The sequence below is a fragment of the Cavia porcellus genome, unplaced genomic scaffold (assembly GCF_034190915.1).
Source record: "Cavia porcellus strain 051 isolate PalLab524CR breed Dunkin Hartley unplaced genomic scaffold, mCavPor4.1 scaffold_5, whole genome shotgun sequence".
NCBI lineage: Eukaryota > Metazoa > Chordata > Mammalia > Rodentia > Caviidae > Cavia > Cavia porcellus.
The window spans coordinates 75,484,215-75,507,888 of NW_026947488.1; the positions used below are offsets into that span (position 1 = coordinate 75,484,215).

The 23,674-nt window shown below is 38.0% G+C and overlaps 2 protein-coding genes across 6 annotated transcripts in view; one reads left to right on the forward strand and one right to left on the reverse strand.

The window, feature by feature from the left end:
* Rnf13 (ring finger protein 13) overlaps positions 1 to 9,483 on the forward strand; it is a 148,506-nt gene extending 139,023 nt beyond the window's left edge. For 2 of the 4 annotated variants that reach the window (XM_063249168.1, XM_063249171.1), the window contains 2 exons: positions 7,821 to 7,901; positions 8,165 to 9,483. In XM_063249168.1, the coding sequence (XP_063105238.1) occupies positions 7,821 to 7,901; positions 8,165 to 8,529 (446 nt within the window). In that variant the 3' untranslated portion in view covers positions 8,530 to 9,483. Of the gene's footprint in view, positions 1 to 2,203; positions 2,263 to 7,820; positions 7,902 to 8,164 lie in introns of all 4 variants that reach the window. The other 2 variants (XM_063249169.1, XR_010047618.1) reach the window with 2 other exon arrangements.
* Positions 1,949 to 18,066, reverse strand: Pfn2 (profilin 2). Of its 2 annotated transcripts, none has more exons than XM_063249172.1 (3): positions 17,550 to 17,799; positions 15,297 to 15,489; positions 1,949 to 2,306 (listed from the first exon to the last, which is right to left on the reverse strand). In XM_063249172.1, the coding sequence occupies exons 1-3, from the start codon at positions 17,679 to 17,681 to the stop codon at positions 2,275 to 2,277; spliced, it is 357 nt and encodes a 118-aa protein (XP_063105242.1). In that variant the 5' UTR covers positions 17,682 to 17,799; the 3' UTR covers positions 1,949 to 2,274. The 2 variants fall into 2 exon arrangements, with proteins under 2 accessions (XP_063105242.1, XP_003476820.1); XM_003476772.5 differs by lacking the exon at positions 1,949 to 2,306 and adding an exon at positions 11,971 to 13,631 and having other exon boundaries at positions 17,550 to 18,066.
* Positions 18,067 to 23,674: the final 5,608 nt, after the last annotated feature.

Genomic DNA, 23,674 nt, shown 5'->3' on the forward strand with positions numbered 1-23,674 from the left:
GGGGGTTTAATGGCACCCTCCTCAACCCACCTAATGTTCTCTGTATAGAGGAAGGACTCACCCACACTTTTGCCAGGTTCACCAAGGTTCTACAGCTGAAGGGAAACTTCATTACTGTGCCTGTTTACCCACTAACGACCTCTATTTTAGGGGCAAACTCACCAAATTGATGGAAGCCTGCTGAGGTCCTCTGTTTGGATGAGGGGTTACTGAGTTTCCCTCAACCCAACAAGGTTAATCCACTACAGTCCAATGTTCTTGGAGGCGGCGGCTTAACTGATCAACAGCAATATTAAGTCAGGGGTAGAGGGTCCTTGAGGGTGGAAGGGCAGGCGCAGAGCAGCCGCCCTCCAAGGTAGAGGTCCGGGGTCTGAAGCGTGGGAGGACAGGCACGGAAGCAGCCGCCCTCCAACGTGAGATCCGGGGTCTGGTACTAGTTGTTACAGTAGTTTCTACTCAGGGTTTTCTGTTCTGTATCTGCTTGTCTGTGTTGGAGGTAATGGCTTACAGTGTGCTTTTACTTTATTTTGATGGTAGAGCTAAGGAAAGCTGTTGATTTTTCAGTTCATTCAGATTTTCACTTAACACAGAATAACAGAAGTAACTAAGCTTCTTACATGCTGAGGTAGAAACCCTGTCCCCTCAAGTAATAAAACCCCAAAAGTGTAATTGTTATTGTAAAAAAAGAGAGGAAAAGAAAGTGATCTAAAGGATATAACTGCGTGTATATTTAAGTGTGTAGGATAGAAAACCATATTACTGAGTTTTTGTTGGATCATTGAACAGAACTGTCTGCAATCTCACTGTATGAATGAATGTCTACTTTGTATGCTTTAATTTTGTAATTTGGACAACTGTTTCTATGGATAATATGTAATCTATTAATTAGTGATTTCTTACTGTATATTTTTTTCTTGAAATTCTGTATTACTTGTACCCTTTTACTGCTTTGTTTTTTTGTTTTCTTGTTTTTGTTTTTTTTCTCTCTCTCTCTTAAAAAAAAAGAAAGAAAGAAAAAAAAAAAACCCTGTCCCCTCCACCCCTGGAATTTTTAACTCAAACTTGTCCATACTGAGGCTCCAGGAGTTAAACAGTTTTTCAATTGTTTTTCAATTTGCTGCTCCTGGGTCTCTACCATAGTACATTGTAATTATTTGTGTTTGTTAGTTTATTTGTCCAATTTGGGGGGCAGTGATTTCCCCTGTGTTCTCAATTTTCTCAGAGATATGAGTTATTTTTAATTTGTACAGCTTTTTTCTTATTGTGAGTAGTAATGACATAGGCCAGACTGGAAACTATTGAGTTCCCTCACCTTCTCCTCTTTTTCATTGTACATTTTTACTTTCTGCATGGAAAGATACTTGTATTTTCCTTCTCCAGTGCCCTGGAATCAGCATTTGGTTGAAGTGATCTAGCTCTTTTTATTGGGAATAATGAGATGTGAGTACCAGTTCTGGTCACTGATGCTAGATACATTTGCGTTTAGTGTAAACAGGGGTAGGAAATACATAAATGTATATAAATATATTTGTACATACTTGTAACATGTAGGCACTGATACTGACATACATAATTTAAAAATAAGGTTCTCACATTGGATATATTAAAGTTATTAAGCCTGGTAATGACATGAGTTCATTATATTTTTGTATATGTTTGAAATTTCCCGTAATTTTTTTTTTTAAAGTACAAAGAAAGCAGCTGCCTACTCTCACTGTATCTTACAGCCACCTGGAAATCCAGAAGTCGGTGAGGAATGCTAGTTACATTAAATCTTCTTCCTACAGAAATCATTCCATTTTAAGAATTATAGAGCACTCCAAAGCTCCAGTGGAATCAAGTCATTTCTTTTCATAGCTGGTTCCTATGCTCCACTCTACCACAAATAAACTTCAGCTCTGATAAGCACCCTGTAGCAAAGCTATGGAGCAAGGAAAAGACACATGAGTAGTTTTTAATAACCCCATAAGAAAGAGTGCTACAGCAGTTTTTATTTTAAAAAGATCACCATTACCTGGATCATGTATGTTGGATAGAAAAACAGGATTTAAATGCCTGGTGGACCAGGCTGCTCACCCATGTCTGCCAGGAAGCAAAGAGAAGAGAGACTGATGTCCAACAATCACCATGAGTGATGCCTCTCAAAGTTACTAAGTCCACAGGGAAACAAGCCAAGTGTGGTAACGCATGCCTGTAATTCCAGCACTCAGGAAGCTGAGCCAGGAGGATTGTCCTGAGTTCAAGGCCAGCCTGGTCTACGTGGTGAGTTCAAAGCTAGCCAGAACTACATATCAAAAGATCCTGTTCTGAAAAAAGAAAAAGAAACAGAGGAATCAGTAATATTTGTATTATAATCAAATCCTCATCACTACCCCCCCAAAAGAAATAAAAGAAACTAATGATCGATTGCTTCATTATCTTAAAAAGAATTTCTGTGTTGGAAATATTTGCCAGTGAACCAAAAAGAATCTGACATTTGTAAATATTTTCCATAGTCATAACCTTTAATCAAATCCACAGAACCTTTAAAACTAGCAACTTGATGCTGTTACACAACTTCAAAATCTGTAAATATTAGTTAGCATTTTCATATTCACTACTCTTTGGGGATATGATAATTTAAAATTGCCTCTTATCTTCACTTTGGCATTTCACTCACAAATGTTTATGATCAATACTTAAATGATTTCTAGTATTATTGACTTACCCATTGGTACCACAAAGTATTATTCAGCATTTAAGCTTTTTTGTTGCTTATGAAGTAGCCAGCTTCCTTCCAAGATTCATCATTACTCATTATTCCTCTCAAAAATAGTTCAGTTGAAACTATAATTTCCTGAGTTTTTCTGCTTCATTCTATTAATGTATTTCTCCAAATCTAGCCATAAGGACTGGTTATCATAGTTTCCTAACAGATGGAAATCCTTATATTTACAGTTAAGAGCCCACTCTATTAAGGCACTCTTTCTGGGAGCAATCTCTCTCACCCCATCAGTATGTAAAGCAGTTGGACCCCTGAAATATAAATGATAAAAAAATAATTGCATATCTGATAATTTAAGTTACCAGGCACTTTTCCTTTGTAGCTTAATTATTGGGGTTTTATAAAATAACACATACAGGATAAAGATTTTTACTTTACAACAAGCAATGTAGCATTTTATAGTAGGTTATATAAAAACGGAATACTTAATTTTTGTCTTTAGGTAATTGTTAATACTTTTTTGTGGCTACACTTAACTGCTTTTCATCCAACCTTTAAACTTTCTTTGTCCAGTTTGAAATAAGAATTCTCAAGCATTTGACTTAAAAAATAGTTTATCCTGTTGCCTTTTATTCAGAGTTCTTGGGAATTGGTATGGGTGGAAATATTCATTTACTTTTGTTTGAAAGTACTATTCTTTGTCCCACTGATTAAGTGGCAAGCTTATTAAATCTAGTAATATATCATCTCTAGGCATATGTTCCTTATGAAATCTGTATGTAGTTTTGTCTTTTACTTTGAAGAAATCTATTCTTAGTTGACTTAATGCTTGGGCTAGATTGTTATAAAATTGAATAATTCTGCATCAGTTTTGTCTGCACTATGACATTTCAGACTACCTCTCTTTTTGAATCATCTTTAGAAATGATGGTTCCTTTTTCTGTATCTAATTTTGTGTTCAAACGTTCTAATTACAGCTTGGCCAGTCTTCACGTAAATTACTTTCATATTCGCTAAATGATGGGCAAAAAGTAGACTGGTATGGAATGAGGTGAGAGAGGAGGTTTACATCATAGACAGCTACAAAAAGGCCATAATAAACTCAGATTTTATTCTTAGTGATATGTGGAGTCATTAAAGTGGGAATGACATGTTGTGGAGCACAGTTTTAAAAGATCGCTCTGGCTACATGAGAAAAATGTGGGGCAGGAACAGAAGGAAAACTAGAGACAAGGCCCTTGGGATAATCCAAATATGAACCAAAGTAACTGAGGAGACAGATTCAGGATAATATTTTGCACATAAATGTCCACAAGACTAGCTGAAAGACTAAACATAGATGCTAAAGTGACATCAGAAATAAGCCTAGGTTTGATACTTCATGCCTGCCTCTGTAGTGGCTGCTTAGATCTTTGTGTGACTCCTGTTACGATGGGCCTCTGCCTTTGCCATAGCTGATAAGCCAGGTTTTAAGGCTTGAAATGTATGGGGTGGAAAGTGGGAGAAACAAGTTTAGAGGGGAAATTCAAAGTTCTGTCCAGTTTCATGTTGTAATTATAACATTTTCAGATCTATGAAACTTTAACAGTATCTGCAGGCAACCATTATTTTAGTAACAATGCCAGTATATTCCAAAAAATATTTCCACATTGCTTCACGCAGAAGATAGGAATCTCCCGCCTCCCTCAACTTCTAAACATTGCATCCGCTAGTGAATTGCCAAAGTTCGGCTAGCCAGGAGGGGTTTCTATGAGGGTTTCTCAGCTTGGTGCCACTGACATTTAGATGGGATAGTTTCTTTTGGGGGGGCGGGGATGCTTGTGTCATCAGCACCATCCCTGGTCTACTACATGCCAGCAACACAATGTCCCCGCTGTGAAAACCAAAACTGTCTCCAGATATCACCAACTGTCCTTGGGTGCCAAAATCGTTTCTGTTTATTGACAATCAGTCTTACACTAAGCAACAACTTTTTAGCACAGTGCTATTAGCAACAAAACTGTCACTATGAACTAGTTAGAGCCCTTTATATTACCGGGATAAGTAGGAAATTAATTTCAGAAACCTGCTAAGGTTATAAATGAAAATACATAAGTGCTTTAAACTTTAAGTTAAATTTATCTATTCAATACTCATTTGATACTAGACCACAGCCATTTTTAGTTTCAGATACTTAAAAGAGGGACAAAAATGGTTTTGCTACTGGGTATGGTGGTGCATGGCTGTAATTCCAGCAATTGGGAGGCTGAGACAAAAGGATTGCTATGAGTTCAAGGCCAGCCCGGGCTACATACTGGGAGCCTGTCTCAAAAAATCAAAACAAAAAAGAAAAAACAGTGAAGTTTGCCATTGTTCTTATTTTTCACTGAGTTGTTTGTCTAGCCTTCTAATTTTCCTCACTCCTTCCTAACTTAATCCTATTTTCACTGGAAATGAAGTATTGGGGAACAGTTAGCTTTAGTGTTTCTAATGGAGTCAGCCTAGCTTGAAAAAATAAACCGAAAGAAAAAACCCTTTTCTATTCAGTTCAAGGCCTGCTGAATATTTAATTAAAATACATGAAAGTATTTTACAGGTTACATAGGTAACTAAAGGAATAAGATGTGAACCTCAAGCATTTTTTTTATCGAGTATTTTATTTTTTAATTTTTATTAGTACATGTTTATACAGTGTACGATTACATTGTGGGAAATCAGTACATGTACATAACACATTCAACTTTTCCCCCTTCCCCTCTAACCCTCTCCTTACAGAAAAAAATTTTGCCAGCATCAGATTCATTTATTCTGTAAATTCTCAAGGTAATTATCATAAACACAAATTAACAGCTAGACTAACTGCCCCCCCAAACATGAAACATATAAGGCAAGTATAGTAAAGCAAGGTATACTTTTAGATACAGTGGCCATGGTGGATTATAATAACTTTTTTTGCTTTTTTCTACCTTTATTTCACATTTTATTTACACATTGGATTTCACGTAGAAGAAAAGCCATGGGATAGTTAAGCTTTCATTTGATTTACGTAACATCATGGTCTCAAGGTGCACCCATTACAGTGGATGTTTGGGTTATGACTAGAATTTGTTTTGACTTACAACCAAAGTCTTGAGTTACAAGTCAGATGGTAGCAGCTTGTGCTTCCAGATTGTCTCAGATACAGATTTAACCCTTTTAAGAGTTTGGAAGGAAAATTACAACATCCTTTCCTATATGGGTTGAAAAGTCCTAGGCTAGTGCTCCTATAAGGACACTGACCTGCCTGTTTTCAGGCAGTGTAGAGGAACCTGAACCTTCAGGTGACAACTTAGGTACAATAGCCCTGCAAAACAAATTGAATTCTAAGTCAAATGTCCATTGTACTAAGATTTATCCTTCTTTATGGCACATTAGTACTCCATGGTGAATAAATACCATATTTTGTTTATCTATTTATCCATTGATACATAGGCTGTTTCCAAGATTTAGCTATTATTGAACTGTGCTGTGATAAACATGGTTATGCATGCATTATTACTGTGATATGACGACTTTGGAAAGATACTGTACCTTGAAGGGGAAATCTGAGTCAAATGGATTTTTTTGTTGTTGTTTTTTGTGGAATCTCCATACTGATTGTACCAGAGAACCCCAAGCATTCTAACATGTGCTTTACCATTTCATCACTAGCCCAGGGCCATGGGAGCTAATTTTCTACAGAGCACTGGGCTCTGGTCTAGGCCATGATCACATACTGTATCTTTGAACTTTGACTGGACTTCCTCAAAGTAAATCCTGTGGCAAGAAATATGAAAGATCAGTGTAAACCTATTACTTGGAACAATTCAAAAGATTGAAAAGAAACTCCTGTGACTCTGAAGCCTTAATTCCACACATTTAAAGATAAGCCAGGCAAATATTATAGTTTCCTATTTTCTGTATTAACAAATTATCAAAAATTCAGTGCTATAAGAACAAATTTATTGTCTGTGCACAAGTTAGACATCTGACACATCTCTGGAGGCTAAATTCAAAGTGTTGGCAGGGCTGTGTACTTTCTAGAGTCTCAGGAAGAATCCATCTCCTTGCCTTTCCCAGCTTTTACAGCCACCTGTATTTCTTGGCTTGTGACTTCCTTCTGAAACCATACCTCTGCATTTCCCTGACCATTCGTCTAATCACCTCTAATAGTGAACTCAGACTTCCACTTTTAAGGACCCTGTGATCACAGTTGGGCCCATATCTATAATCCAGGCTAATCTCCCTTACCCCTATTAACCATTAACCCTGTTTTTAGTAAGACATTTTTACAAGGTGATGAAACTGAAAGTTCAATTTATAAGAATACCAGTCATATTTAATTGCATATGAGAACTGTCTATCCACAAAGCCTCAAATTAATCACCTACACAATTATAGATCATGATAGAAGTCTTAATATTGTAGTCATCAGTGTTACCAAATCCCAAAAACAATCCTAACATACGTATGTGTATTTTGTTATTGCATGGATTTGACAGGTGACACTATTCAATCCAAAATGCTGAATGAGAATAATTTTTATTGAAGTTTTCTATTTAGAACTCTTTTTTGAATGTTTTAAAAGGACCAGAAATCACTAATAGGATTATATCAAAAGAACTATCATTCCCATTTTATGTGTCATGTTCATCCAGACAATGGCTTTCAGACATGTGCCAAGGTTGTTCCCCTCTGGTTTAACAATCAATTTAACTGACTTTTGTTCCTTGAGATTTTTGAAAGTTTTTACCTAACATTGATGTAATGGAAAAAGACTTCACTGAAAACAGTCACCGTCACCAAAGTATTGAAGCCTCTATTAACTGAAAGGACTATATTTAAAACGGTCATGTCCTTTAAAAACTTATAAACTCCAAAAGAACTATGAATTAATAAGACTATGATTATAAAGGTGATAAATTCAACAATGAAACAATTAAAATGGCAATTAAGACTACCTAACAGCCTAGGTAGTATACAGAAGAAGACTGGGTAACAAAGGAATAGTAACTTGCCAAGTACCACAGAACAAATGAATAACTGAGGAAATACAAACTTAAAACACCTGAAAAGTTGAAAACCTTTTCTACAGATTTTATTTATGCTTCTGTTATAGGAGATGAGTATGATGTATGTGCCATTTGTTTGGATGAATATGAAGATGGAGACAAACTCAGAATCCTTCCCTGTTCTCATGGTACGAGTAATTACATACTGTTTTGAATTTACAAATATAGTAATTTTTATTTATTTAGGTTCAGTATTACATGGGAAGAAAGAAAACAGTCATTAGCACAAACATAAGTTAGGCTGTATACTAGTCTGGTTAAAAGGCAGAGTTGTACTTATAAAAGTAGAAAAACTTCTCGTCTCTATATGATGTATACATATCACAGACTAAACGTAGATTAAATGTTGTCAACTGTTTGCTAACTGGAGATGTATACTTTGCTTCAACAGCTTATCACTGCAAGTGTGTAGACCCCTGGCTAACCAAAACCAAGAAAACCTGTCCGGTCTGCAAGCAGAAAGTTGTGCCTTCTCAAGGTGATACTGACTCTGACACAGACAGTAGTCAAGAAGAAAATGAAGTGTCAGAACACACCCCTCTGCTTAGACCGTTGGCGTCTGTTAGTACCCAGTCATTTGGGGCTTTGTCAGAGTCCCACTCGCATCAGAACATGACAGAATCTTCAGATTTCGAGGATGATGACAATGAAGATACTGACAGCAGTGAGGCAGAAAATGAAGTGAATGAACACAGTGTTGTGGTCCAGCTGCAGCCTAATGGTGAGCGGGACTGCAACATAGCAAATACTGTGTGATTTTTGGAAGTTGATGGGTTTATTTCCCCTTAAAACATTTCTTTGATTTTTTTGCTCCTTTTAGAGATTTCTGTAGAAATAACTTATTTTTTAGTGTTCTAGATTAATCAGATTACCAGAACAGGCTCTTATCTGATACTAAGCCACAGAACTTTATTTCATTTTACTAATAACAGACTGGTGCTTTAACTCAGGCATCAAGATGAAACATAGCCAAAACATTTTTTTTAAATCTCAGTATAGCTTGTAATTAAGACTTAAGATCACAGGATGAAAATGTCCTGTTTCACACATGAAATCAGTGCCATGGCCATCTAGCAAACGGTAAAGCCAATGCTCACACCTCGCTAAAGTCACTTAATGAGTTGGAGTATGTTGCCTTCATTAGAGAAGCAACAAGGTATTTTATCATTTCTCTCCTCCGATCAGCACCACACAGAAAACTCAAAGCTAGTTTTTTCATTTCTATTCACAAACAGTCTTATCCTGATATAAACGGCCTGTAATTAATGCAGATTTCAGAAGGATTTTAATACTACAGTGTTATGTGTGATTATGGTTCAACAGGTAATGTCTTTGGACTTACGAGATTTCCATATCCTTCAGGGTTGTATGTTGGAATCAAAGCAAAAACAAAATGCTGCATAAAAATACCAAACTTCAGCAACTGTTAATACTCAGATCATATACCTCTATAAAGAGCATCTTATGCTAATAAGCCCTGCTAACCAGTGTACAGAGAAAAACGTTGAAGTATTAGATTTGAAACTAAATGCTTATGTTTAACAGAACTAATGTACTAAAATGATGTATTATGAAAAGGTAAATTATATTATACACCATTGTAACTATGTAGAAATTACAGAAATGTATAATCAAACTGCTAAGAATTTTTATATGGCCTTATATGAAGGGAGTTTGAATGTTAATAAAACTTTTCCACTTTAAAAACTAGTAATGTTCTACTGTACTGTTACTTTCTTTCTATGTCTTTGACTTTCTGTGCTTTCTATGACTGTTTTAAAGGTATAATGATTGAGGTAAGATACACACACACCACCTCAGAATGTTATACAAAGTACTGAAAAGATTTAGATTATCTAAACCTGGAAAAAAGCTACAAAAATCAAAGACAAGATTATAGCCAAAATCACTACAAAAATAAACAGTATGTGTTATGGTCCCCGTTGTACATCTTTACAATAAATATATGCTGACATAGAAAATTGTGAATAAAATCAGAACAGTAAGTATACCTGGTATATCAACCCTTTTAAAAAAAATTAAGTACATGTGCCTACTCCTACATAAGCTGAATATTACATACCATAAAAATGTAGTAATAAAAAAATTAATGTAGTTTTTAAAAGATATGTTTAAAGAGGAACTTGCACTCTCTGAATTTTCTTTTCAAAAGCTTTTATAGCCTGGAAAAAAGTATTTCCAGTTTAGAAAATAAAAAGCTGAATTCAGCATGACATTCCTGATTGCCCTCTGCCCTTTTTAAGATAAAACATGTTAGAAAAAGAACATTAATTATTATTGAACAGAAGTTGGAATGTCACGTATCTGTATGTGAGTTTAACCTGTTTATACTTTTGATCACCTGCATAATTTAATTTAACCTCAGGAAGGATATAAAGACAAAGCACTGAGTTCAGTACCTGGGGGATAAATATATACTAGGTTTTAAAAGTAATTTTTTAAAAGAGGAAAAGTTAAAAGTCACTGTATGTAGCCAAATAGTAAACATATTCCTTTAATCCTTAATCCACATTCCAGGTTCACGACCTGGTTCATTTAATGAAATTATTTTGATTTGTAAAGTTTTGAAGTGTCTTTTAACTGCACTCTTTTAACTGCACTAGGATTATTACTTGTTCTTAATATGCAAAATCTGTAACTTCACTGTATAGGTAAGCTTTTTGGAAAGGACAGTAAAATTAAGACCTAGTATTTGAAACTTCTAAAACTTTTCTGATTAAGTAACACTGGAAACCAAAATATAGGCACCTGGAAACAGCCCAGAGATGTTGCGTCCAACACTGCCTTTACACTGTCTGCATCTAACACTCACTGATGAGTATTTTGTGACACTCTTCAGGGGCTATCTATAGACAAATTATTCAGCTCACTTCCCTTAAAATTAAGCCTGCAGTTTCCCAAAATTATTTAAATAATGCTGTACAGTGGGAAATCCTAGATTGTTTGCCTAACTCCATATCCTTAAAAAACAAAATACACATCTATATATTTCTGTATTTTTCTATTAAACTGTATGGCAGAACATCTCAATGATTACTTTGACTGTTCATTATTTTGGTGATAAGTAACCCTCTACAATCTTCTCCTCTACCCAACTCTCAACATATATCCTTCTTAGCAAAAGGTTCACCTGTTTAAATGTTCCCCATTTGGGTCATTTCTTAATTACCATCTAAATAGTTCGTTACATGAATGTATCACTGCAAAACTGCAAATCATAACAACTAATCAGTAAATTTTTATTTGCCCAACCTTTTGTCCTTAACACAAAACCTTTTAACAGGACAAAAAGCTGATACCAGTTTTCTAGTCTTTCAGTTTCTAGAATGTTCAAATCAAGTAGCCTTATATCACAGATCTTAGTAATTTAATATCCTATTTGTACAATTAAATAGGACATCTGACTATTTCAAAGAAAACAACTTTTATGTCCAGTGTTTTTTTTTAAAAAGTAATTTCTGTTCCCTAATCCAATCTTTCTCAAGGCTAGTGTGCAGATCACTTGGTATGAACCAGAATGACTTGGTGATTGTTTCTAGAACAGGATTTCCTGGGCTTCCATCTCTTAGGAACTCAAGTTCAGAATTTATATTGCAACCACTTTTAAGTTTCTTCTTGAAAGTTCATGATACTAATGATTTGCCTACATAGCCCTAAACTTACATATGTACATTTAGTAAACTTTTAATACTCTACTAAGGAATTTATGAATACTAGAATTAAACTGTGTAAGCATGATTAACATGTTACTTCAAAAGCCAGAACCAGTTCTCTTCAGTGCTACCTGAGCAGTCTCCTGCTCTTAATGTGGGTGAGTGAATCCCAGCAGGCTGACCTCAGCGTGCCAACAGACTCCAAATCTAAAGTCATATGACAGTTAAACACTGAAGAATCCACAACAGTACAGAAACCCATCTTGGTATTAGGGCCTCTTGCTGACTACATTTCAAGATTTCACATGTAAAGACCAAGAGCAGAAAATATTTTCTAGCAGTGAAGTAGTTTTCTTCACATAAACCTGAAATACCTAAATGCTATTTTTGGTAGCTTAAAGCCTATTAAACAATTCCTATGTACTAATATGCCTACAGCAGACTTTGGCCTATTCTTTATACCCCACTAAAATCAACTTAACAGTAAGCCGACAATTTATATAAAAAACAGGAGTCTAGAGTATTTGGTTGGAATAAATTTATTTCATCTGTCTGTAAACAAGGTGTTTAATAGTTATGGCATTTTTTTAAATGCATATTAAATCAGATGAGTTAGACTGTATCCCAGATGTAACAAAGTGCAGGGAAAGAAATGGACAAATCAGCAACAAGATTTGTTTAAATCTGTACATTATCCACAAGGCCCAAACAATAGAAGCAAATACTACAGTGTCCCTAAAGTAGTGCCATTCAAAAGAAACCCTTAATAGGTCAGTTAAAATCCATCTCACAATAGCAACAGTTCATTTTAACAATAGTATGGCACAGAATACATATGAAAAAACTCATCACAAGACAGCCAAGTCCACAATAATGCAACTTCATATAAAAACTCAAGCTGCAAATAAAAATTGGTCCTATGAAGAACAAACTGGACACACTCCAGATGGTTATGTTGGGATACCTAATGTCCATAATGGCAGCCTTTATAACTTTACTAAAGAATAGAACTGGTATGCAAAGAAAAAGGAACAAAAATCTGAGCTATTGCAATGATGGAATGTCCCTGGGGATTCAATCAGTATCATTACTATAAGATCATGGGAGGAAGTGCCTTTTGCTCTTGTTTTGCAGATGCACTTTTCATTATGTCCCACAGACACTATGAAAAAATGTTAAGTGCAACCACAATACTAAAAGCAAACTATGCAGCTCTCAATAGTTCATCAACAAAGGGGGTATTAATTGGTTAAATAAACCAGGCACTGCATTAAAAAGAAAAAAGGATAGAAGCAAACCAAATACCGTATGTGCAAAGAAAGTGTTGAGAAAAGAGTGAAGATACATGCACTTTTTCCTCCCAACCATGCGCTACAAAAGGAAGACTAAATGAGCCAAGTAAATGCTCAAAGTGCTGAAAAGACATTGATCAAATTAGAGATTGTACAACCGGCACCTTGCTTAATATTAACTTATTTAGTAATCAATATCCCATTAATTGCTAAGACAAAGTGATGCCCAACTTGGCATGCCCCCTCCCCCCAATTTCAAGGTATCATGCAAATCATTATTGTGCTGCAATTATGTTGCCAGATAAAGGTTGGTTACATACAATGGTTAACATAAAAATGATCCATTGGGCAAACAGGAATGGTGACATTAGAAAATAGGTAAAGAAAACTAGCTACCATCTATAGTCTGGTAGCACTGTGACCATAATTAGGATGGTGGTGAAGACAGTTGCTAGGAAGATGGGGAGAGGCTGCTTACACATCAGACCTCCTCAGGTATAAAGCGAGTTCATATGCTTTCTTGTTAAGTGTGCCTCCGTGGACACCTTCCTTTCCCATGACTATAACCAATGCTGGAGTACACAAGGAAACAAAACAAAAGTGAACAGAATTATTTAAGGAGGGGGGCAGAAAGAAAGACACCTTTCCCCACCAACAGAGGGATACAAAGGAGACACAGGTTCATACCCCATCACCCTGCATTGCTAATAAAGTTTCCAGAATTAAGACTTAAGCTTACAGCTAGGAAAGTTTAAGAGCAATTTTCCCCTAATACTTAACAGTCTGCCTAGCAGCTAGAACCCAGAGTCTCTCAAGTATTTTGCCATTGAGTATGCCTTCTTATTCAATCCGCCTCCATGGACCCCTTCTTTTCCCATTACAAAGACCAAGACTGAAAGAGAAAGAAGAAAAGTGTTTCAAAAGAAGTGTTAATCAAGAAAGTCACACAAGTTTTAGCAGACAGACCCCTGATTAATACAAGTTAACATTAAGTTAGTTTTCCATGAACTGTCAAGCACTGAATTAGGTCTCCAGAATGTAGAACTTTTCAAATTAGTAATATACTAAAAACAATACACATAAGTGCTGATTGCATTTTGGAAGCCCTATTAACAGAAGCAAAATTCCATACAATCTTTGTTTGCTATGGGAAAAAAAAATGATAATTTATGTTCAATTTTAGGGCAAAAATTTTGGTTGAAGTAACATACATGCATTGTTTGTCCCAAAAATATACTTTAAAGTCAGGTAATTGCTTACAAGTTCTCCCCAAATTTAGCATGCTTGATAAACATAAGCTAAGTCTTACCAATGAGACTATGTTACTTTCAAAGCAAAATGAAAATCAAGTTTGAACAGCATTTGAGAAAAGGCCAAGTTCAGAATATTTTAAATCATAGTTTTCAACTGAATCCAAAATCCTGATACGGGTTTACTATTTCCAGTATCAGGTGGTTTTTATGATGCAATTAAAAATCTCTCAAATGCATGTGCATGTCAGATTTTGTGTTCACTGCCACTAGGTGTCAGGAGTACTCTACAACACAAAAATCTGAATCTAGTTTCTCGGTCATGTTAATGCATTTTTAGCATAGGTATCTGAGAGCAGCTGGTTTTAGAGATTTGACTACTATTTCAAAGTCATCTAATTTTCCCACAAATGTCCACAAACATCACTCACACGGAATAAAAGCAGCCTTTAGGGTAAACACAGAGAATTGGTAAAACCAGAACATGAAACTGCAGCTTCAAGTACCTTTACATGGTAGAGCTGTTCTTAAAATTAGATGTGCCAAGTTTGCCACATGGGGCTATAGAAGCCCTGTTTTTTTTCTGAAATATTTATACAAGTTAACGTATTTAAATATATTGATAGGTCAATCAGATGTCATAATAAACCTCAATTTCAAGTTTCTTTTAAAAATATGAGGCTTCTTCAGTGCCATAAGAATTCCCATAATGCTGGCAAATAGATTCTGGAGCAAGTATGTAAACTACATGTAATTTCCTACTTCTCAAGCACACATTAGACACTTAGTCTTTGAAAATATTTTAATAAATTGACAATTTACTCCAAAAACATAATCTAATTATCCCTCTCTTCCCTAGCAATATTCCCAATAGAAAAAAATGAAACAACTTAATCTTGTATGATGATGAGCCCTGAACTGATTAAAAACCTAAGTAAGAGGGAAAAAATCCAAAAGTAAAGACTGATGGATAAAAATAAATGATTTAAACGTAACAATCTTATAAGCCACAGAATTACCATCTGACATATCAAACAGTTTGAGACAACTTTTAAATTCACTAAGGCTGAAAATGAAGAGTTGATATTGTTCTGTGTCTGAATGAAGTCAAGATGAAAGGCATTGGACTGTATGTGCAACTAGTGTAAAGTAGTTAAATCTGAAAGCAGTGCTTCCCTTCAGTGCTGGGCAGTTCACAAAAAGCTACCTTAATAGCCATGATGGACTAACTTCTATTCAAAATGTTAAAATGATTACTAAGCTGTAATATGGCATGCAACTTTTAATCACAAAAACACCTTGCTTACCTCTACCAGCTCTCCCGACAGCAACATTGTACGTTGGCTCCCCACCTTGACTCTTTGTCCGGATGTCCATTGTGCAGTCACCATCGACATATAGACTATCTCTGATCACTGAACACTTCTTTGCACCAAGAGTCAAACCGTTGGTAAAGAAACCTTCCCGGTCTTTTCCTACAATCATGTCTATTTCTATTGGCTGTCTCCCCCCAAGAAAAAAAGAGAGAAAGAAACATTAAGTTGTAGTTGATTCTTTCAGAGCTTGATAGAATACAAAAGACTGTACTGAGTTTTTACTACCACTGCAAGACAACCAATTTTTGCTAAGGTAAAAGCAAGATTCATTTCCAAAGGATTATCTATTTCTACCTCATTTACATGCTTTAGATCAGCTAATTTTCTTTCACTGCTAAATAAAACAGGTCTACACAAAGGCTATGAACACTTAGTAGTTGGCACTAGACAAGCTACGAACTTAAGAGTTATTTATAAGCTGCATCAAGTCAGGTGGTGCTTTTGAGGGTGCTTATGTAAAGATTCAGCTATAAACCCAACAGCTTGTCTATCATGCTAGTCAGTCATGCTGCATAACACTTAAAGTTGGTTCAAAGTCTCCTGAAATAAACCTTGTGCTTAGCAGATCTGTTTTCTCTTCATGGAATAACTAGAACTATTCCTGATGACATGAATTTTGTTCCTTAAACCTCAGTGTCTTTCCAAATTCGTATTTCCCTCCTACTTTTCTAGACACTACTCCTTTTTGTCTCCAACTTCCCTTCCCCTCCCTCCTCAGTAATCAGTTTTCTCTCCGGGCAAAGGCAAAACGGATTCTCTACAGCACTGCAGCAGGCAACGGTAAAAGGAGAGAGAAAATGGAGGGAGACAGGGAAAGAAACTGAGGTTCAGCCACCAGCACCGGAAAGAAGAAACCGTGAATTCTAACATTCCATGAATAAGAAGGAAGGCGTCGCCCCCATCAGAACTGCAGAGTCATAGCAGGCCCCAGCCATTTCCAAGCACACTCCCGCAATCTTCCTAGCCAGACAGCGGGAACTCTCACACAAAGACAGGAGGACTGCAGAAAAAAAGTTGATGACCAGATGTCAATTTTCCGTAAGAATTGTAGTCCACTGCAGGTACAGATGATCTTAAAGTATCAAGAGACTAAGTTCAACAGTTAGAGATACTAAACTATGTGAGGTAGTAAAAGAATAATTTGCACCCATAATGGGAGGACATGAATGTGGGGAGTTTGATGAGAAGGGAACCTTTAGAGTAAAAAATTAAAGGAATGGTCTCCCAGTCCACACTTCAACATTTCACAAACAGCTTTGGGAAGAAACAAGCAGAACAATAAGCAGCTCTGGAAGCTCAGTGTCAAATATTCCCCAAACATGTGGCAACCAACTCAAAACCATAAGTCACAAGAATATCAAGCAGTATGAAGCATAAATCTGCATTAGTTTCTTTACTACCATTAGTAAAGAGGGAAAGACTTGGAGAAGTGTCCCTCATCCCCTATGTTTTCTGACTACTGAAAGCCCCCTAAAATCACCCCTTTCTAAGAGGCATGTTGCATAACTGGGGATAACGGTGTATCGATGAATCTCCATAGAAGAAATCAATGGCAGTTCGCCATCTTGGAGAATTTAAAAAAAAAAAAAAAAAAAAAAAAAAAAAAAAAAAAAACCTATACAGCCAGAGCTGAAGTCGAGATTCACGAATCCACCTACGTAGTTGGCGTACATTTCTCGCAAGCCCCGGAGGCCTGGACACCCGGCAAACCTACGCAAAGTCGCTTCGAGAATCCCGGGGGCCGGGCAGCCGCCACCTCTACAGCCTGTGCTGTCCGCCAACCCAGGGGCAGCCCGCCGCCAGGAACCCCGGCCCGGGCCGGGCCGGCCCGGGCCAGAGCCCCAGACCCCCGCCACCCCGGGACGTGCAGAGCAAACCTCAAGGCTTCTGGGGATCTGGGGAAATACGCCAGGGTGAAAAAGCGACCCCCGCCACCCCCGCCGGTGCGTGTACCCTCCCCCACTCGGCCCGGCTTGCAGGCAGAATCCGGCCGCCGCCCCCGCCCGTCCGCCAGGTCCGGGCAGGGGGCGTCCGCGGGCCTCGGCCTCCCAGCTGCATCCTCGGGGCCCGCCGTCTCCTAGCACATTTGCCGGCCCGGCACCTTGCCCGCCCCTGCTGCGGCGCCCGCAGCCAGCAGCCCGGCTCGGATGCGGGAAGCCGGTTCCGGCCGCCGCCGGTTCTCACCGTAATGCTCTGGAAGACGCCCCCGGCCGTGGCTGCCCAGACGTATTTGGCGTCGCAGTAGCCGACAATGGCGGCCTCCTGGCAGCAGCCATCGCACATCAGGTTATCCACGTAGCTCTGCCAACCGGCCATCTTCGAGCCCTTCGCACTGCAGCGGGGACGGCAAGGAGCAGCAGGCGCAGCGGCGGCGGCGGCGGCGGCGGCGGCAGCAGGCGGCGGCGGCACGGGGGAGGCGGGGCGGGGGCGGGGAGGAGGCGGCTCTGCGCAGGCACCGACCGCCCCCCTCCCCGAGGAGCCGCGGAGGGAGGACGCGGGCACGGCGGTGAGGGACGAGCCGCGAAGCGCGCTCGGCCGAGCCGCCCGGCCGGCGGCAGCCGCGAGGCTGACGACCCAGCGGCTGGAGACTGCGGAGCAGCTGCACCGACGTGGGCAGCTACTCCTCACCGCGGCGCCTTCAGCTCTCCGCGGCCGGGCGGGACGTGCGCGCGAGCGTGCGTGCGATCCTTCCGCGGCGGCGCTCCGACACCGAGGGTCCCGGGAAGGGCGGGGGAGCCCGAGGAGGGGGCGCGGAGGGATACGGCCCGGGACAATCACGGCCGCCACGTGCGCGAGTCGCCCGGCGGGTGCGGCTGGGCTGCTCTCGGTGGCGGAGCTGGGACGCGGGCTGGGGGTGAGGGCGTCTCCGGCACCACGCTGGGTGCTCCAGAGTCAGCAGCAGCAGGCAGAGACGCCTCGGGGATGCGCTCTTCTTCAGTACCGTGGCCGTGAATGCGAAATCTTGAGCCTCGGTGTCGGGTTGCAGCGTTGCCCTGGTGACGGGATGCAGAGCGCGGACTCTTTGTGGTGGGAGCTGCTGATGGCGGGGTCGCCTAGGCTCATCTGAGGCGTCCTCTGTGATATCCCGGTCCCCTGGATTCCTTTTGCCCCTCGGCCTTAGCGCTTAGCCCGCTGGCGCGCCCCTGAAATCAGGGCTGACATCGGCGTCACTCAGGAACGTTGCTGAGCTTTGCAGATCCTTCATTGTTGCCTCGTTTGTATACGAGTCCTCTCGTTTCGTGGATTGCTCTGCCGAAGAGTCTCCTGAACGTTACGAGCCCGTGTGTGGCTAAATTGCTCATAATTTCCGAGTAAAACTAGTAGAGACCTGTGCAAACTGTTGGTAAACCGAAGAAGTTACCACTGGATCCAAGCAAGACATCGCTGAAATCCAAAGAATGCAAACGTAGGAAAGGATTCACTGAGCCAACATAAGGACATTTCTGGTCTCTAAGGCTAAAAATAATTCAGGACCCTTATGTAGGAAAGGCTTGTATTTACCAAGTGACTGGATTCCCTATGCCTCAGCTTCCTACTGTCTTTAATAACTTCTAGGCATTTAGACTAGACAGGGAATTACGAGATGCTTCACGGCCAAGATTTAAGTTTTAAGGTAACAAAGGAATCTGCCAATTGAGGAAAACAGGAAAGCACCTGAGCCCTAAAAAGTTAAAAGTTACTGTGTAAGGTCATGATTTGTAGGAGAGTGATAGGAATGTAGCTCTAGAAAAGAAACCACTTTGGTAAACAATCTAATTCGTTGTGAAGTTTTGTGGTTTTTTTCTGGTGCTTTCTTTGAAATGTAGAAGTTCAGCATGGAGCACATGTAGGAGAGGTTACAGGTGTAGTCGCTCATCAGATGAGACTGTTCTTATGCTCTGTGGTGTTTCCTGCTTGATTTAGTTACACCTATTCGTGTTTGGCAGTTGCCTTTCTGTGGTGGTGGTTGACCGTTTTAATGCTTATTTCTTAACTGTTACCACCTTAAAAGTTGATGGTTACGTTGTGGTGATAAAACATGGATGGATATATTCACTTCGTGAGACTTCGTTAAGCTTATATTCATAGTTTGTGCTCTTTGTTTATGTGTGTTACAGTCCAATAGTCTGAAACAGTAAATGAAACATGATAGAAATAGTGGCACTAGGCACTCTGCGAGGCTGAAGCAGGAGAATCATCTTGAGCCCTGCATAGGTAGTTTAGCAAGATCCAGTTTCAAAATAAATAAAAAAGGACTAGGGAGATAGTTCAGTGCAAAGGCCCTAGATTCAATCTCCAGCACCACAAAAAAAAAAAAAAAAAAAAAAAAAGGTCAATAAAAAAAGTGTTAATAACTGTGTATAGAAATTAGGTTTTATGCATTAATGTAACCTGAAGTTATTATTTGTTTCTGTATTTTATTATCATTTTCACAGCACAGAATTTGAAATGCATTCCATTCATGCTCTTTGGTTGGCTTTACACAGTGAAAGGATTAGACAAGCAATATGTTGGAAATTCAAATCTCAAGAGATTATAAAATGTCTATTGACTAAAAACATAAAAATTTAGAATTTTCTCATTTTTTTCTAAACTATAACAGTGCACGTTAGTTTTACTTTTCAACATGGTATTATTTTCCTGGAATTACATATAGTAAATTTTAAATATCTTAAAAAATAGTTTAGACTTAAAAAACAGTTTAGCGTTTTACATTATATACTCAAAGAATCCATATACTCTTTTCAGTACTATGATAATCATCCTGTGCCTTTCAATAGACCCAGCTTTCTAGAATGCTGCTTTATTTTCCATTTATATACAATGATCTGTTCCTATTTGTATAATTATTATATATCATACATGCTTCAAAAAGTATAAATAGAGGTAGACTATTGAGTTTTAGAAATGGCAATAGGTTAACTGAAATCCAAAGGGAATATCCGTATAAAACAAGATTATCCACTTGTATCTTTCTTTACTTGATTTTTTTTTTTTTTCCCAGAGTAGCAGATCTCTGTTCAGTACTATCTGGGCAGAAGTCTAGAAAAATTGTAGGTCTTTTGTTGCTACAAAAATTCAGAGTGATCTAGCTATTTACAATCAAAATGTTTAAATTTGGAGTAGAATTTCCCCCAAATTATTTCCTTCTACTGAACAAAACAAACAAATAAACCAGTCTTTAATATGTAAATCGGATAGTGTCTGGACTGTTTAATCCCATAAATAAATCATTTGACATTTTAGCAAAACTCCAATAAGAAGTTATGCTAGTTAAAACATACTCAATTTGATAAATATCGGAATAGAAGCTAAAGCCATAGACTATAATTACCCAGTTATAAAACTGTAATTAACTAAAGCCACTGAAACCCTCAATTATCCAAACTTTACCTCTGTACTTCATTTCTGGAAGAAGTGCATTAATTATTAAAGTAGTATCATAACAACCAAAGGAAATTTAGAAAACAGGAAAAATCACCCTTCATTCCACAAACTAATACAAATGTCATCTTTTTGGGTATATTTATTCTTTTTTATTTAAGACTTTTTATAGCAAAGAACATGAAATACCTATAGTTCTGGATTTGTCCATTTTGTCCTGATACCTATGATTTTTTTTTTTCTTTTTGTAGTTTGGGGCTAATTAGAAAACTTAATTGCTTATGTACCATCTGATGAATTCAGTTTTTATCATTAAGTATTTGCCCCTCTTGTCACCAGTAGTGCTTTTTGTCTTAAAATCTATTTTGTCAAGAATTAAGATGGCACTCACAGTTTTCTTTCTGTTGGTATCTGTCTTACATACATTTTCTCTCCTTCCAATTCATTTCAGATTTTCTCTGTCTTTGCATTTTAATGTATCTGCTATAAACTTTACATAACTGGATTTTGATATTTTAATATAGCAGTATAGCCTTTAATTGGCAAGTTTAGTTCATTTACTTTCATTGTAATTATTGATGTGTTTGGAGTTGTTTGAACAAATTACTCCAACTTTTTGTATGCTCTTTATTATGAATCTTACTGGGTTTCTATTTTAGTTGTTTTCATCATTGCTTTTATTTCATAGATGACTCCTTCTTCCTTAATGAGGATTAGACCCAGCACTTTTGCACTGAGCTACACCCTCCCCCCCAAGTACTTTTAATATTAATTTTTAGAGGAACGGGTTCGCACTGTCATTATGTTCTTCAGGCTGGGCTTGAACTTACAGTCCTCCTTCAGCCTACCAGAATGCAGGAAGCAGAGGCGTGTGCTTATATAATGTCTACAAATTCACTATCACTCTCTTCAGCTGTTTTTCTCATTTCTATCATCATCTTCAAAGAGTCAGAATACATTTCTGCTCTTTCTTCTGTTTTCTGTATCTCTTACCTTATTTCAGTTTTTCATTTTCTTACTGCATTTTGAATAATTTCTTCAGCTATATATTCCAGACTCTTCATTGCATTTTACCTATTCAAGCCCTACATGATGGTTTGTTTTATTATTGTTGTTGTTTGTAGTTCTGCAAATTTGCTTTTATTTTGGACATTTCACTTTTTTATTATCTTTATGGTTATTCCTGGTCATCCCTTATTACATGCTCATTTTCGTGGTTTATGCCGTTTCTTTAAAGATTTCTTAGGGAGTTATTGTGTACTTTGTGCTCCCTGACAATTCTTATATGTAAATGACTGTATATTGTTATTTCTTTTCACATTTGCTTCCTTATATACTTGATGATCTTATATTTTTAATTCGTATTTCCTTGGTCTATCTTTTTTTTTTTTTTTTTTTTTTGTCTTTTTCGTTTTTATCGGTATGGGGGATCGAACTCACGACTGCCTGCTTGCAAGGTAGGCGCTTATGCCACTAAGCTAAATCCCCAGCTCCCATTTTTTTTTTTTTTTTGTCTTTTTCCTTTTTATTGGTACTGGGGATCGAACTCACAACTGCCTGCTTTCAAGGCAGGTGCTTATGCCGCTGAGCTAAACCCCCAGCCCCTGGTCTATCTTAATACATGGAAATGCTAATAATCTGAAGAGAAGATACTTTCCTTCCAAGGTATTTGCATCTACTTCTGCTATATGGCCAGCGATTTTAGCCATCTGGGACTACTTTGTCCCTGTCTGTGGTGCCCCCAGAAGTCAGAAGTATCTGGTTCAGCTTCTTTACAGAGCTGCTATTGACATTTGTGCTCCAGTTCCATTCTTCCTACCTGCATGCAATCTAAAACTCCACCTTACGGTTAAATTTTTTTCTTTTCATTTGATGAGGGGAAAAGGTTTATCTAATTTATGTAGTTTTCTAAATTATGTATGGGAATTTCAGTTGCCTCATATTCTCACCAATGCTTGATCTCATGTCTTTTTAAAAATTTATACCTTTTACTGGATACAGAGTAATATTTCCTTATGGTTTTACTTCGCATGTTCCCCATGTTAAAGTTGAACATCTTTTTTGTTTTTGTTAATTACTTGTATTATTTTTCATGAAAAGCTTGTGACCATATTTTACGATATATTTTATCATTTTTGATGTAGCACTCCACTGAATGGACAGGTTGTAAGTTTTCCTTTTTCACTGAAATGTCAGGTAAATTGAAAAACAATAGTCAAAATAAAACTTAGTTACGCTCTTTGTTGTGAACTTACAAAGAAATGAATACATAAATACAGTTTTAGGAAACTTTAACAGCAAGATTTAAAATATAAAGTGGGATCCGACATGGTGGCACATGCTTCTCTCTCAGCGCTTGGAGGCTGAGGCAGGAGGATCACCCTGAGTTCAAGGCCAGCCTGGGCTATGTAATTGAGCTCAAGACCAGCCTGGACTACATCGCAAGACCCTGTCTCAAAATAAAGAATTAATTAGTAAAATAAAGTATAAAGATGACAATGCAATTACTCAAACAAGTTTGCTAACCTAGTGTATATTCTTCATCTTTGCTAACAAAATTACACATTGTTTCATAGTAACAACACATCTGATTTAATTCCAGCAAGGGCGGTAATCAAATTCATTGTTTATGAGTTACAACAGAAGCTAATTTGTAGGAAGCTATTTTTTCTTGTTATCTAGATATAGATAGAGACATAAAGGACAGCTGAGTAAGCATATGCTCTTCGCTGTTAACCTGTCTTCCCTCTTGTCCAGATTGTGATTGATTCAGTGTTGCCTACTCCCTGACTCTCGTTACACTGGATAAATGAACTTCTCTCTTGCTTATAATTAACCAGCTCCTGTTAAGTATACCCAGAGTCTGCCCTAAACAGATCACCCCTTTTCCCACCTACCTCAGGTCCTTAATCATTCTGTTTACTCAGCGTTGCTTTCCGTAATGA